This window comes from Papio anubis, chromosome 1 (assembly GCF_008728515.1).
Source record: "Papio anubis isolate 15944 chromosome 1, Panubis1.0, whole genome shotgun sequence".
Lineage (NCBI taxonomy): Eukaryota > Metazoa > Chordata > Mammalia > Primates > Cercopithecidae > Papio > Papio anubis.
Window position 1 is genome coordinate 35946745 of NC_044976.1, and position 15780 is coordinate 35962524.

Here is a 15780-nt window from a genome sequence, read left to right on the forward strand (position 1 = left end):
CAGTGAGCTGAGATCGTGCCACTGCACCCCAGCCTGGGTGACAAGAGTAAGGCTCCATCTCAAAAAAAAAACAAAAAGGTAACGAGGCGAAGCATTCCAGGGGGATGGCCAGGAGGAACAGAAGAGATGATTCTTGGGAATGAGAAGTCAAAGAACCAAGGGGCAAGGGATGGGACAGGCTGTCTGGCAGCTACTGAAGTCACCCAGGGTGGTGACAGGATTTCCACGAATGAGGAGCAACATCCAGGAAAGATGGGTGGAAATGAAGTGGGGAAGGTTGAGTGGATGGAGGAGCGAGAGAGGGTGCGTGGTGCGGAGAGGAGAGAGGCTTCCACTGGACCACACAGGCTGGTGAGAAGTGGGCAAGCCAGGGTAGACTGGAGAGGAGGGAAACTGGAGGTGAGGGACCACGGCACAGAGCAGGTCCTACACACAGGACGGTGTGAGAGGTGCTGCAGACAGCCCGCCAGGCTGGGACACACATGCTGGCAGAGAACGCCTCTCTACCCCTCCACGCTAAACCAGGCTCACTCTCCCCATTTCGGTGCAGCTGGATTTGGAATCCCACACTGGCTTGCTCCCCCTCTGTAGTGCACCTGTCCCCGGGGCACTCCTGTCCTGCAGAGCCTCTGCCCGGAAAAGGAGCTCTTGGCTTGCTCATCTCCCTCTGCCTTCTGCCTCTCAGAGCCCCTCAGTGCAAAGCCAGGATGAGATGCTCTTGGCATCTGTCCATCCCTGCTTTTTCTTTCTTTTTCTTTTTTTTTTTTTTTTTTTTGAGATGGAGTCTCGCTCTGTCGCCCAGGCTGCAGTGCAGTGGCCAGATCTCAGCTCACTGCAAGCTCCGCCTCCCAGGTTTACGCCATTCACCTGCCTCAGCCTCCCAAGTAGCTGGGACTACAGGCACCCACCATCTCGCCTGGCTAGTTTTTTATATTTTCAGTAGAGATGGGGTTTCACCGGGTTAGCCAGGATGGTCTCGATCTGCTGACCTCGTGATCCACCCATCTCGGCCTCCCAAAGTGCTGGGATTACAGGCTTGAGCCACCACGCCCGGCCCATCCCTGCTTTTTCAACAGGTCCAGCACATGGACCTTCATTCTCCATGAGCAAGGAGCTCCCTACTCTTGTCCTGCCCCAGGCAGAGCTGGCTTCTAGACTAGCGAGACAGTGTTCTCTCCCACTCAGTCACTTTCAGTGCCTCATTCAAGGCCAAGCAAATAGCCAGTACCAAATGAACGCCCACTGTCCATCCAGCTGCCAGGCAGTTTCGGGATGCTGAGATGTGGCTCCCTGGCCCACCCACCTCTCTCCTCTGCTTTCCCACTCCAGCCCATCTCATGCAGAATTTCTAACCTCTCTGGTCTGCTGATCTCAGCGCAGCCTGGGACCCATCTGGGTGACTCTGCCTGCAGCAGAGTGTAGCCCTGGGGAGAAGGGGAGGATATATGCCAGGAGGCCTCTGCTGCCTGCAAAAGGACTAGAATCTTCTCTGAACCAGACTCAAGTTCTACGTCTTTCCCCTTCCTCCTATTCCCTTTCTCTGCTCACCCTCCTGCAAGCTTCTTTCTGCTAGGGGTGGGAGGTTTCTGCTTTATGAATTACCCTCCCTGTCCTGCCCCTCCCACACACATACATACACAAGATTTCTGTCTTTTCCCCCTTTTCCTGTGTTCAAGGGCCTCAAGAGGCCTGGGGGCCTCTGAGCACTTCCGGAGAATCCTAATCACACTGGAGCAGCCAGAGCTTGATTCCTTCCTCAGTGATGCCTTCTGACATTTAATGAGTTAAGGCGCTAAATCCCCTTCATCCCAGAGCGGCTGATCTAGCTGCAGTGCTGGCTGCCGCATGAACAGTGAGCGGGGGAGGGGCCAGAACGATGCACACCTATATCTGTACAGCAGTGTGCTTGCGGGTGCAAATCTGCCTGTGTGGAAAGCGGGCAGAGATACCTGTGAGCACACATTACTATGCACGGGACATGGCACACCAGGGGTCACCTAGGCTGGGGCCAGCCACCTACCTCCTCCAAATGGCCAGCACACTCATCACGGAGCCCAGGACGAGGAGGGCTGAGATGGTCACTACGGTGACGACAACAGCGGGGCTCTGGTCCCTGGACCCTGAGGCAGCTGGGAGGAAAATCACGAGGTTGAGGCGGGCAGAGGACCAGGCTCCTAGGCAAGCCCCGGGGCAGACTCCTGTCCTCACCCTGTAGCAGGATTCCCACAGCACCTCTGCACTTGGCACTGTCTCCCAGCCACAGAGGCGCCAAGGCAGTCCCACTGACCACAGTGGCACCTGGAGTCCCAAGAGCTTCCTCTACTCTCAGGGCAGGACACCTCCACGGCAGCCCAGCTCCTGCTCAGAGAGACAGGCAGGAGTCCAGACAGGCAGGGCCGGGCCTCTCTCTATGCCTTTCAGATGAGCAGTGAGAGATTCAAAGTCACTCTGCAGGAGGAATGACCTCTGCTCTGAGCTCCCTATGCCCCATCCAGACCATCCACCAACAATAATAAAAAGGGCTAATGGTAACTGCACCTTACTCCATTCAAGACACTGGGCCATTTGCCTTCACTATACTGTCTTGTTTCATCATCACAATAATCCAGGAAGGCATTACCATCTCCATCTTACAGCTGAGGAAACTAAGGTTGAGAAATTACATAATTTGCCCAAGATCACATGGCTAAAAAGTGGTGAACCTAAGATTTGAGCATGACTCCAAAAGTCTCTGCCTGATTCCAAAGTTTCTGCTTTGAACTATTTCCCCAAGAGAGCAGCCCAGAGGACCCTCGCTCTCAGCCCTATTCATCAATCTATCCAATCGACCCATCCATCCATCCAACCTACGTGCCCAGTTTGCATTAGTACTGAGGAGACAGTGATGAATCTGAAGGGGTGCATGGGCCTATGGGTGAGATAGAAACAAAAATCTTAACTGTAGGATGGAAAAAGAAACAGAAATGAGCAGAGCTGAGCAGAGGCACAATAATTTCTTCCTAAAGTCAATGAGGAAGGCTTCACAAAGAAAGGTGCCATCTGAACTGGACCTGCAGACTGGAAGGATTTTTGATGTTGCTTTGATGCACACGCTGGGTCTGAAAATGGCAAGTCGTCCCATGTGTCTGGGAAACAGACTGCACGAAGGCGGAGAGTGGCAAATAGGAAGCTGGAGGGTGGGAAGACGGAGGGAACTGGGGGAGCCAGAACCTGGAGGGCCTTGAATGCTAAGCTAAGGAGTAAAAACTTTCTACTGTGGGCAACAGGGAGCAGTGGAGAGAGTTCCTGCCCAAGAAGAAAAGGAATGAGGGTGTCTGCTGAGGTGGGAGTGAGGATGGAGAGGAGGTGCTTGAGAGAGGTGAAGGTTTGGCGTAACTATTAGGAATGGGAAAAGTACTAAGTGGCCCTGAAGACTGAACTGAGATTGGAAAGTACACCTCTGCAGGCAGCTTCCGCGTGGGACATGGGGAGGAGAAAGGTCCAAGTCTGGGGACTAGCAGGTGGACGCAGCAAGACGCCCAGGGAACGAGGGCTGGCAGAGTTAGGGGGTATTTCTGATGAGCTCATCTGCAGGGGCTGGGTAGAGATGGGTATGGGGCCCGGAGGAGCTAAAAGCCTTGAAGATGAGGTAGGCTCCAGTGAGCAGTCTTTCGGATGTCACAGAGCATGTGAGGAGGAACAGAAGAGGAGAGTTAGAGACCAAAAATGCTAGAGTCAAAGAGGGTATTTCAGAGCCCAGGGTTCCAGAGGTAAAGAGGGTCAAGGGTCTGGGCATGGACAGAGGGGAACAGAGTTGCCAAGAACTGCTTGAAATGAGGCATCCATGTGGACACAGAAATGGAGAAAGATGCCAGCAGTGGGCAGCCTCTGAGATGGCATCCCTACCTCCTGGTATCCATTCCCCGTGAGTGCAGGCTGGACTCACTTCTAATGAACAAAATATGGCAAGAGTATTGGGGTGTCATTCACAAGATGAGTAAACAAGACGAATGGCTTCTGTCTTGGGTGCCCTCTCCCTGGCTCACAGTCTCTGGAAGAACCTAGCGGTTGTGGTGAGCAGCTCTAAGGAGAGGCCCACGGGGCAAGGAACAGCGTGCCTCAGCAGCAACCAGCAAGACCCCGAGCAGGGAGTAGAACTCTCCCCCAGCTAAGCTCCGAGATGATCACCGCCCCTGAGGACAACTTGACGGCAGCCTTGGAAGAGACCCTAAGTCGCTGGCACCTAGCTGAGAGGCACCTATCTTATCCATCCATGGAAAAATAAGATATTAAATATTTGTTGTTTTCACCTGCTAGATGTTGCAGCAACTTGTTACATAGCAACAGGTAACTAGCACAGTGGTGACGCATAAATGTTCACCAAGACCTTGATTGGGGGCCGGGCATGGTGGCTCACACCTGTAATCCTAACACTTTGGGAGGTCAAGACAGGAGAACTGCTTTGAGCCCAAGAGTTCGAGACCAGCCTGGCAACATAGTGAGACCCCAACAAAGTAAAAATATTAGCTGGGCATGGCGGCGAGTGCCTGTGGTCTCAGCTACTTGGGAAGCTGAGGTGGGAGGATCACTTAAGCCCGGAAAGTTGAGGCTGCAGTGAGCTGTGACTGTGCCACTGCACTCCAGCCTGGGTGACACAGTAAGACCCTATCTCAAACAAACAAACAAACAAAAATCTCAGTTTGGAGACACAGCTCATGGGAAACCACACTCTGCAGATTAGGAGAACCATAGCCACGGCCACAGGAAGGGGGGCTGGGGATCTCAGCAGTCTCTACCAACTGAGAGGTACCCAATGAATGGAGACCATCAGCCCTTCTCCGCTGACAGCCCCCAGCTCCTGCCCTCCACATGCCCACTCCAGAAAAACCTGCCCGCCTTTGTTCAGATGGCTTCCTCTCCCCAAAATGCCTCCCTGCCCATCTGTACACATTCAAATATTCCCCAGCTTTAATCTCCTCTTTCCAGCACCTGGCCGAGGTCTAACACTTTTTGCATTCAGGCAAGAAGTGTGGTCTTTCTTCCCAGAACTCAGACCCCTTCAACATTTTATCTTCACCTTGCTTTGGGCTCAGAGCTCTTCCTATCTTGGATTAGAGTCATGTAGCAGGTTGGAAAGAATTATTATCTTGACAGCTGGTGCCAGAATGCCTCTTAGGGGGAACTGCCTTTGTTCAGGAAAACATTTTCATGAGCTGCTCAGGGTAGATAGAGGTGAGATCCTGAGGGCCAGGTTAGCAGCAGGCAAAGCAACAAGACAGCTAAACTGCTCTGCACACATCACGGAATTGGGGAGTGGGTGGGGAGAAGAGGAACCAGGGGAGGGAAGTAAAGGAGGAGGGAGGAAAGCACAATATTGTGGAGAAGCCAGAGATGTTTTCAGATGAGGATATTCAATGTCCAGTTTTTGTTTGGTTTTGGTAACAGCTTTATTGAGATATCATTCACATAACATGTGATTTACCCACTTAAGGTACGCAATTCTTCCTTTTTTTTTTTTTTTTTTTTTTTTTTTGAGACAGAGTCTCACTCTGTGACCCTAGGCTGGAGTGCAGTGGCACAATCTTGGCTTGCTGCAACCTCTGCCTCGCGGTTTTAAGCGATTCTCATGCCTCAGCCTCCCGAGTAGCTGGGATTATAGGTGCCCGCCACCATGCCCAGCTAATTTTTGTATTTTTAGTAGAGACAGGGTTTCACCATGTTGGCCAGGCTGGTGTCGAACTCCTGACCTCAGGTGATCCACCTGCTTCGGCTTCCCAAAGTGCTGGGATTATAAGCGTGAGCAACCGCGCCTGGTTGCAATCCTTATTTGTTGTTTTTATCACTGCAATGCAACCCCTTCATATCCATCAACCTTCAGTGAAGTCAGCATCACGCTCTAAGGCCTGGTGAGGAAAGGGACAGCGTCCCATGTTTGGGTCTCTATCCAAACTGAGTCTCTATCCAGCTGAGACATGGGTTATAGCTGTTCACAAACCCCTCTCCTGTGAGCTCCTCCAGGACAGTTTCCCAATCTAATTCAAGTCGGTGAACAGGCATTAGTCAGTGGATTCCAAAGTCATTAATTAATTAGGCTGTAATTAAACTGTTCTGCAGGCTCCCTTAATGGCACAGATAACTCCAGATAACTCTCCCCCTCTATTTGTCTCCCTGCCTCAGCCCCGTGCAGGGTTCTCTCCGTCTAGGTCCCTGTCCACTCATACACACTACTTACCCTCCCCCGGGGTCTGCACTTCAATGCTGGGGTTAAAGCTCTGGGCCTCCCAGGATGGCCCCGGGGAAGCAGCCCGGATCTGAAAGACGTAGCGGGTAGCTGGCTTCAGGTTGGTGACAGTGACTGTGGGCGCCCCTGTCTTCACCATGGAGTAAGTCTGCTCACTCTGACCCTGGAGAGAGATCAAGAAGTGAAGCCCACCAGCGCCAGGTCCACTGTTCTAGGAGAACAAAGGGTGAACAGGAACAGGGAGGCAGGAGAAGCATCCTTAGGTGAACGTGGGCTGAGTGGGAAAACCCAACCCCAATCATCTTGGGGGTTCCCAGGGATCTTTCCCTTGGATCCTCAGCCCCTGTCTTCACCGCAAGCTCCCTCCCACACTCTGTGGCACTTGTAGCTGAGAATAGCCCCACCTCTGCGTAAGAGAAATTTTAGAGAAGATGCCAGATCCTCCTTCCGGGGGATGATAGGATGAGGGCCACCAGGGCCTGTCCATCCAGGCTGAGCTGGGCCAGTGCCCTAGGCAGGCCTGAAGCCTCAGAGGACAGAATGAGAGAATGAGCCCTAACCCACGAAAGCCCCCAATGGCCCCCAAAGGCTTTTCCTTTCCTTGATGTCTGATTTTCACAACTGTCCTGCAAGGCTCAGAGGACAGAAAGTATTATCTTATTTCTTTGTTTCACAGATAAGGAAACCCAGCTTAGAGGGGTAAAGACTCCCCCAGGGCCCCAGCTGGAGCTATCACTGATGAGCGCCTACTCAGTGCCAGCTTCTACATGAGACTCTACCTTCCGTGAGCCTCACAATAGCCCTGTGGAGTCAGCATTTCCACCTCCTTTTTAGGTGAGGTTCACATCAAGGAAGGGGCCGGTGCGCCCTCAGAATCCCCGCAGAGCCTGTGTTTTTTCCTTAACATCATGCTGCCCCCCACTCCACCCCAACACACCTGACAATGGCATACTAGAGATGCTCCTCCCATCGTTTCGTCCCTGCCCACACCTTATTAGAGTCCCTGCCATATTCACAGCCCTGGAAGGTTACTCTCCCCACTGATATTCTGTGGCTCCAGCTTTTTGACCATAGCATTCAGGAATTGGGACGAACTTTGACGCAAGCTGGGCCAATCAGAATCTCTCTTCCAGGCATCTCAACAATCCATTGAAAGACGGAGAAGCAGTGGCTTCAGGACCTCCAAGGTAGGGCAGGCTAGGGGCAGGGAGGAGGAAGGAACAAGGCTGCCCACCTGGGCATTGGCAATGTGCTGCAAGCAAGCCCCTCTGCAACGTGGGCTGGACTGGTGTGCAGAGAGAAAGGTTGAGATGAGAAGCACTGTGGCTCCAGAGAGGAGCTGCTGGACACCCGCCCAGGTCTAGTGGCCCAGCAAGGCTTCTGCTCATCAGGCTCCATGAGGGTGCCCTGAAGCCTTTCAAATATAGCACTTTTATACCTGATACTTGTTTCTTTTTTTCTTTTTCTTTTTTTTTCTGTTTTTTGAGACAGAGTCTCGCTGCGTCACCCAGGCTGGAATGCAGTGTGGTGCAACCTCGGCTCACTGCAACCTCCACCTCCCAGGTTCAAGCAGTTCTCCCTGCCTCAGCCTCTTGAATAGCTGGGATTAGCAGGGAGTAGCAGGCACCCACCACCATGCCTGGCTAATTTTTGTATTTTTAATCCAGACTGGGTTTCGCCATGTTAGCCAGGCTGGTCTCAAACTCCTGACCTCAGGTGATCCACCTGCCTTGGCCTCTCGAAGTGCTTGGGATTATAGGCGTGAACCACCACGCCCGGCATTGTTCCTTCTCTTTTGTTGTATTTGGGGTTTTGGTGGGTTTTCTTGAGACAGGGTCTCACTCTGTTGCCCAGGCTGGAGTGCAGCAGTGCAATCACTGCTTACTGCGGTCTTGACTTCCTAGGCTCAAGCGATCTTCCTGCTTCAGCATCCCAAGTTGCTGGGACCACAGGTGCACACCACCATACCTGGCTAATTTCTTTTTTGTAGAGGTGGGGGGTCTCACTTTGTTGCCCAGGCTGGTCTTGAACTCCTGGCCTCAAGCCATCCTCCCGTCTCAGTTTCCCAAAGTGCTGGGATCACAGGTGGTAGCCACTGAGCCTGGTCCTTGCTCCTCTTTTTTAGGGTTTTCATGCTCAGCAGCCTGGGAGCATCCACCCACCTCAGCCTTGGGACTCTCGTCTGTGCCCTGATCCTCAAAGTCCATTCAGTGAGTCCTTTCTAAGCACCTGCTTCCCAGTGTCCTTTACGGCTGTCCCTAAACATCAGCATTCCTCAAGGCTCTGTCCTGGCCACTCTTCTCAGACACATTCCCCTTCTCGTTTCTCTCCTCCAGTCCCCTGGCAGCAGTTACTGTCTCTATGCTGAGAGCCCCCAACTCTCTCTCTCTCTCTCTCTCTCTCTCTCCAGGCCAGATCTCCCCCTTAAGTTTCAGCAAGTCCACCTGGATCTCTCACAGGCCACCTGAATGCTAGATGAGCAAAACCAGGTTCATCATCTTGCTCCAAGCCTGTGCTTCCACCTCAGTGCTTCTCCATCTCAGTCAGTGGTATCTCATACTCTGGGTTACCCAGGTTAGACACCCAGTAGTGACTCAGGACTCTCTCCTCCTTCTCACTCACCCCCAACACTCACAGGTCTCAATAGACTTCTAGTATTCAAAAACTATTTTTGAAATACTAGGAGTCCCTCATGTCATTGAGGAGTGAGTGAAGTTCTGACACATGTAGAAGCTGAAAGAGGTTTCACTTTAGTGAATATAATTTGCACCGAAGTGAGAAACAGTTTAACGGTAGCTTGCATATCAGATTTAAATATAATAAATTGGCCGGGTGCAGTGGCTCACGCCTGTAATCCCAGCACTTTGGGAGGCTAAGGCAGGTGGATCACCTGAGGTCAGGAGATCGAGACCAGCCTGATCAACATGGAGAAACCCTGTCTCTACTAAAAATACAAAACTTAGCCAGGTGTAGTGGCACATGCCTGTAATCCCAGCTACTTGGGAGGCTGAGACAGGAGAATCACTTGAACCTGGGAGATGGAGGTTGCAGTGATCTGAGATCACGCCACTGCACTCCAGCCTGGCAACAAGAATGAAACTCTGTCTCCAAATAAATACATAAATAAAAATAAAGATAATAAACTTATGGGGAAAGGAGCAGATTGGGATGTGACTCCATTTGTTACATCACAGCTAAGCTGCAACCACAGATTGACAATGGATACAAGAGGTCAGCAAAAATCAGCACAAGTATCCTATGGGGATCAATTGGCTATATGGAGTTCACAATCAAGAGTTCTGTACATATTTTATTATCACTGTAAATGCTGTGCTACACATTTTTTTATATGATTGGAATTATAATAACTCATACATTTATTGTTCTGGAAAGCTGGCTGTTAAACATCTACCAGCACACCACCACACCTAGCAATGTGCTCCATGGTCAGGCATTTTTGTAAAATTAGAAATGATATGATCTGTGTCCTTTTTCTTTAAAAGGGCTCTACATATGGTACGTATAAGATTCAGCCACACAAAATCTGGGCCGGGCCCCAGAGAAAGCTCTTTGTCAACTGAAACACTAGGTGACATGGGGACAATGGAGATGGTTGGTGATGGAGATAGACCTGAGCTGAGAGAGGAAGAGCAGGAGTTCGGGGGAGGACGGGGAGACTCGAGCCTGGGGCCCCTAGGAGACGGGCGGTTCTGTTTACAAAGGGAGTAACAAGGGCTTTTGCTGGGAGGACTGCCTGAAGAACTGGAAGCCCGGTGGGACAGGTGCGGGGCAGGCTCCAGGTCCCTCCCAGACACGCACTCACCTTCTCGTAGTATCGGATCTCGTACTCCGTGCCATTGGCCCCAGGGGCTCCGGCAGGGATGGGCTCCCGCCACGACAGGGACACGCTCTGGGGTTCCACTCGGTCCCTGCGGATCTCATCCTCCTCCCAGGGCGCTGAAAGTAAGTAATGTGGGATTCTCCACCTTGCCCACCTGCACGGCAGGGCTGGGGGTTGGGGGAAGAGGGTGAGGCGTGCGTGGCTGTGGGACGGAACTAGAGAGGCCTGGGGCGTGGTCTAAGGGGTTGTGGGCGGGGCTAGGGAACAGTCTGAGAGGCGTGGCCAAAGGGGAGGAGCCTGTGGGACCAGAGGAAAGAGGCCTCTCTGCCCGCACAGCCCTTTTGTTCGTTCTCCCGTAGAGGAAAAGCATTAGGCCTTCTGCTGCTTGCCCACCCCTTACACCCCAGCTTCTCTCATGGTGGTTGGCTCTAATGCTCCAGGTTCTTTCTATACTTGCTGCAGCTTGGAGACATAAGAGAGCATTTAGAGGCAGAAAGACCTGCTACTTAATAATTCTAATGGTCTGACCAAGAGGTAATACACTCGGCCGGGCGCGGTGGCTCACGCCTGTAATCCCAGCACTTTGGGAGGCCAAGGCGGGTGGATCACGAGGTCAGGAGATCGAGACCATCCTGGCCAACACGGTGAAACCCCGTCTCTACTAAAAATACAAAAAATTAGGTGGGTGTCATGGCGGGCGCCTGTAGTCCCAGCTGCTGGGGAGGCTGAGGCAGGAGAATGGCATGAACCCGGGAGGCGGAGGTTGCAGTGAGCCGAGATCGTGCCACTGCACTCCAGCCTGGGTGACAGAGGGAGACTCCATCTCAAAAAAAAAAAGGGGTAATACACTCAACAAACTAGAAATAGAAGGAAATTATCCCAAAAGAATAAAGGACATACATGAAAAGCCTACAGTGAGTATCATACCCAATGGTGAAACACTGGAAGCTGCCTTCCTTCCAACATCAGGAAAAGCGTGAGATGTCTGCTGTCATTACTTTTATTCATCATAATACCAGAAGTTCTAGCCAGAGTAGTTAGGCAAGAAAAAGAAATAAAAGGCATCCAAACTGGAAAAGCAGCAGGAAATTTATCTCTGTTTACAGATGACATGATCTTATATATAGAAAACCCTAAAGATTCTACACATGAAATTGTTAGGCCAGGCGTGGTGACTTGTGCCTATAATCCCAGCACTTTGGGAGGCTGAGGCAGGCGGATCACGAGGTCAAGAGATCCAGACCGGCCAGGCGGGTGGATCACTTGAGGTCAGGCCGAGGTGGGTAGATCACTTGAGGCCAGGAGTTTGAGACCAGCCTGATCAAATGGTGAAACCCTATCTCTGCTTAAAAAATACAAAATTAGGCAGGCATAGTGGTGCACACCTGTAATCCCAGCTACTTGGGAGGCTGAGGCCAGAGAATGGCTTGAACCCAGGAGGTGGAGGTTTCAGTGAGCCAGGATTGCGCCATTGCACTCCAGCCTGGGCAACAAAAGCAAAACTCTGTCTCGGGGGAAAAAAAAAAAAAAGAGAGCGATCGAGATCATCCCAGCCAACATGGTGAAACCCCGTCTCTACTAAAGATACAAAAATGAGCTGGGTGTTGTGGTGCATGCCTGTAGTCCCAGCTATTTGGGAGGCTGAGGCAGGGGAATCACTTGAACCTGGGAGGCAGAGGTTGCAGTGAGCCGAGATCGTGCCACTGCATTCCAACCTGGGCAACAGAGCAAGACTTCATCTCAAAAGAATAAAATAAAATTTAGAACTAATAAACAAAATACAGCAATGTTGCAGAATACAATACCAATGCACAAAAATTTGTTGTGTTTCTATACACAAGGAACAATTCAAAAAGGAAATTAGAAAAACAATCCCACTTGCAATAGCATCAAAAACAATAAAATACTTAGACATAAACTTAATGAAAGGGATGAAAGACTTTTATACAGAAAACTGTAAAATATTGCTGAAAGAAATTAAATAAAACACAAATAATTGGAAAAGTATCCTGTGTTCATGGAATAGAACACTTAATATTGTTAAAATGTCTCTACTACCAAAAGTGATCTACAGATTCAATGCAATCCTATCAAAATCCCAGGCATTTTTTTGCAGAAATACAAAAAACATCCTAAAATTCATATGGAATCTGAAAGGACCGTAAATAGTCAACACAATCATGGGAAGGAAAAATAAAGCTGGGCCAGAGGCAGTGGCTCACACCTGTAATCCCAGCACTTTGAGAGGCCAAGGCAAGAGAATCACTTGAGGCTAGCAGTTCGAGACCAGCCTGGGCAACACAGTGAGACTCTATCATTTACAAAAACCAACCAACAACAAAACCTACACACCCACACGCAAAGGTAGAGTCCTCACATTTCGTGACCTCAAAACATATTTCAAAGCTACAGTAATCAAAACAATATGGTACAGACATATAGACCAATGAAACAGAATACAGAGCCCAGAAATAACTCCACTCCATGTATGCTCAAATGATCTCCTACAAGAGTACCAAGGTTATGCTATACAGAAAGGATAGTCTCTTCACCAAATGACACTGAGAAAAGTGAATATCCACCTGCAAAAGAATGAAGTTGGATGCTCACCTAACATCATATAAAAAAATGAACTCAAAGTGGATTAAAGACCTAAATGTAGGATCTGAAATGATAAAACTCCTAGAAGAAAACACAGGAGAAAGCTTCATGACACTGGATTCGGCAATGATTTCTTGGATATGACACCAAAAGCACAGGCAGCAAAAACAAAAATAGACAAATGAGACTACATCAAACCTTTGCAGGGCAAAGGCAACAATAATCAGAGTGAAGAGGCAATCTTTGAAATGGGAGAAAATGCTTGCTAACCATTTATCTAAGGGGTTAATATCCAGAATGTATAAAGAACATCTAGAACTCAACAACAAAGACCAAATAACTCAATTAAAAAATAGAGACAGCGGGAGTGGAGAAGAAACAAAGAAATCTATGACTGATTGTGATCATTTAGTTGTAAACAACACTGCACTCAGACCAGCTTGAGTAGACATTTCTTCAAAAAGGATATACAGGCTGGGCAGGGGTGGTGGCTCTTGCCTGTAATCCCAGCACCTGGGGAGGCCAAGGGGGCAGATCACCTGAAGTCAAGAGTTTGAGACCAGCCTGGCCAACGTAGTGAAGCCCTGTCTGTACTGAAAATACAAAAGTTAGCTGGGCGTGGTGGTGTGCACCTGTAATCCCAGTTACTTGGGAGGCTGAGGCACAAGAATTGTTTGAACTTGGGAAGCGGAGTTTGCAGTGAGCTGAGATTGCACCACTGCACTCCAGCCTGGGCAACAGCGTGAGACTCTGCCTCAAAAAAAAAAAAAAAAAGATATACAAAAGGCCAAGAAGCACAGGAAAAGATGCTTAATATCATTAATCATCAGGGAAATGCAAATCAAAATCACAATGAGATATCACCTCACATCCTTTAGGATGACCACTACCAAAAATATAGAACATAACAAGTGTTGGCAAGGACATGAAAAAATTGGAACCCTTGTACACCGTTGTGTAGCAATGTAAATTGGTAGGAATGTAAATTGGTGCAGCTGCTATGGAAAACAATATGGAGGTTCCTCAAAAAATTGTAATTACTATACGATCATGTCCTTTGCAGGGACATGGATGAAACTGGAAACCATCAATCTAAGCAAACTATCACAAGGACAGAAAACCAAACACTGCATGTTCTCACTCATTGGTGGGAGCTGAACAATGAGAACACATGGACACAGGGCAGGGAACATCACACACTGGAGCCTGTTGGGGGTGGGGGCGGGGGGAGGGACAGTAGTAGGAGAAATACCTAATGTAAATGACGAGTTGATGGGTGCAGCAAACAACATGGCACATACATACCTATGTAACAAACCTGCACGTTGTGCACATGTACCCTAGGACTTAAAGTATAATAATAAAAGAGTAAAAAAAAAAAAAAGAAAAAAGAATATGTAGTGTATACATACAAGAGGATATTATTCAGTCCTTAAAAAGAAGAAAACTCTGTCATATGCTACAGTATGAATGAACCTTGAAGACATTATGCTAAGTGAAATAATCCGTCACAAAAAGACAAATACTGCATGATTCCACTTATGTGAGGTATCTAAAGTAGTCAAACTCTTTGAAACGGAAAGTAGAATAGTAGGCCAGGTGCAGTGACTCATGTTTGTAATCTCAGTGACTCATGCCTGTAAACCCAGCACACTTTGGTAGGCCAAGGCAGGTAGATCACTTGAGGCCAGGAATTCAAGACCAGCCTGGCCAATGTGGTGAAACCCTGTCTCTACTAAAAATACAGAAATTAACCAGGTGTGGTGGGGGGCACCTATAATCTCAGCTACTTGGGAGGCTGAGGCAGGAGAATCACTTGAACCCAGGAAGCAGAGGTTGCAGTGAGCCAAGATTGCACCAGTGCCCTCTAGCCTGGTTGATAGAGTGAGACCCTGTCCCAGCACCACCCCCCTCAAAAAAAAGGAAGTAGAATGGTAGTTGCCAGGGGAGGGTGGTGGAGGTAAAGGGGAGTTGTTGACTGGATATAGAATTTCAGCTTTGCAAGATGAAAAAGTTCTACACCTCAGGTATGAGAGCTCATGTCTGTAATCTCAGCACTTTGAGAGAACCAAGGTGGGAGGATCGCTTGAGCCCAGGAGTTCAATACCAGCCTGGACAACAAAGTGAAACCCTGTCTCTACAAAAAAATCAAAAAATTAGCTGGGCATGGTGTCACACACCTGTGGTCCCAGCTACGTGGGAGGCTGAGACAGGAGGATTGCCTAAGACCAGAAGGTCAAGACTGCCACTGTACTCCAGCCTAGGCAATACAGCGAGACCCAGTCTCAAAAAAAAAATTAAGAAAAGGAAAAGTTATAGAGATCCATTGGATAACATATCTAGTTAACATTACCGTACTATACACATAAAATGGGTTAAGATGATACATTTTATGTGTTTTTTACCATAAAAAAAAATGATGCCCAGGTCACAACCCAGAGCAAACAAATCATCATCTCTGTAGGCTGGAGCTCAGGGATTAGTTGTTTTATTTTTTAAGTTTCTTGGTGAGTCCAGTGTGCAGGCAAGTTTGAGAACAGCCGGTCTAGATGACGTCAGATGAACAGCAGCATACACACACATACACACATGTATGGGAGGTAATAAGGCCTGAGGTTAGTGTTCAGCAAAGGGGTTTCCAAGAGAAGATGCCAGGAAGGCAGCGGGAGAAATGGTTCTGGGGCTCAGAAAAGGTGTCTGGGAGAAAGATGGAGATGCAGAAGCCATGAGAAGGTGAAGGGATGAAACCATCCAGGGAAAATGCGTAGAAAGAGAAGAGGAAAGGCTTTCAGGGAATAAGCCTGAGAAACGCCAACATTTAAGAACCAGGCAAAGGAGAATAAGCTTGACAAGAAGCAGCCAGAGAGGCAGGAGGAAGACCACGGTGATGGAAGCCGAGGGAAGAGAACATTTAGGAAGGTTCCCTCCTGACTTTTGCGGTGGTCAACCCACTATTCATCCACAAGCAAGTGATCTTACTCACCCTGATCCTTGGTTTCCCCATGTGTCAAATGGGAACAATGATGACACCTCCTAGGCTTGCTGTGGGAATTTTATGAAGTCACGTGTATGAGGGACTGAGCATTCCAGCAAGAGGAGCGGGCGCTGGGCAATGTCT

The 15780-nt window shown here is 49.3% G+C and overlaps 1 protein-coding gene across 1 annotated transcript in view; it reads right to left on the reverse strand.

The window, feature by feature from the left end:
* Positions 1-15780, reverse strand: part of EPHA10 (EPH receptor A10) — a 47658-nt gene that overhangs the window by 7440 nt on the left and 24438 nt on the right. The window contains exons 6-8 of the mRNA XM_021939572.2: positions 10044-10177; positions 6212-6383; positions 2021-2129 (exon numbers count right to left, since the gene is read on the reverse strand). Coding sequence (XP_021795264.1) covers positions 2021-2129; positions 6212-6383; positions 10044-10177 — 415 coding nt within the window. The remainder of the gene's footprint in view (positions 1-2020; positions 2130-6211; positions 6384-10043; positions 10178-15780) is intronic.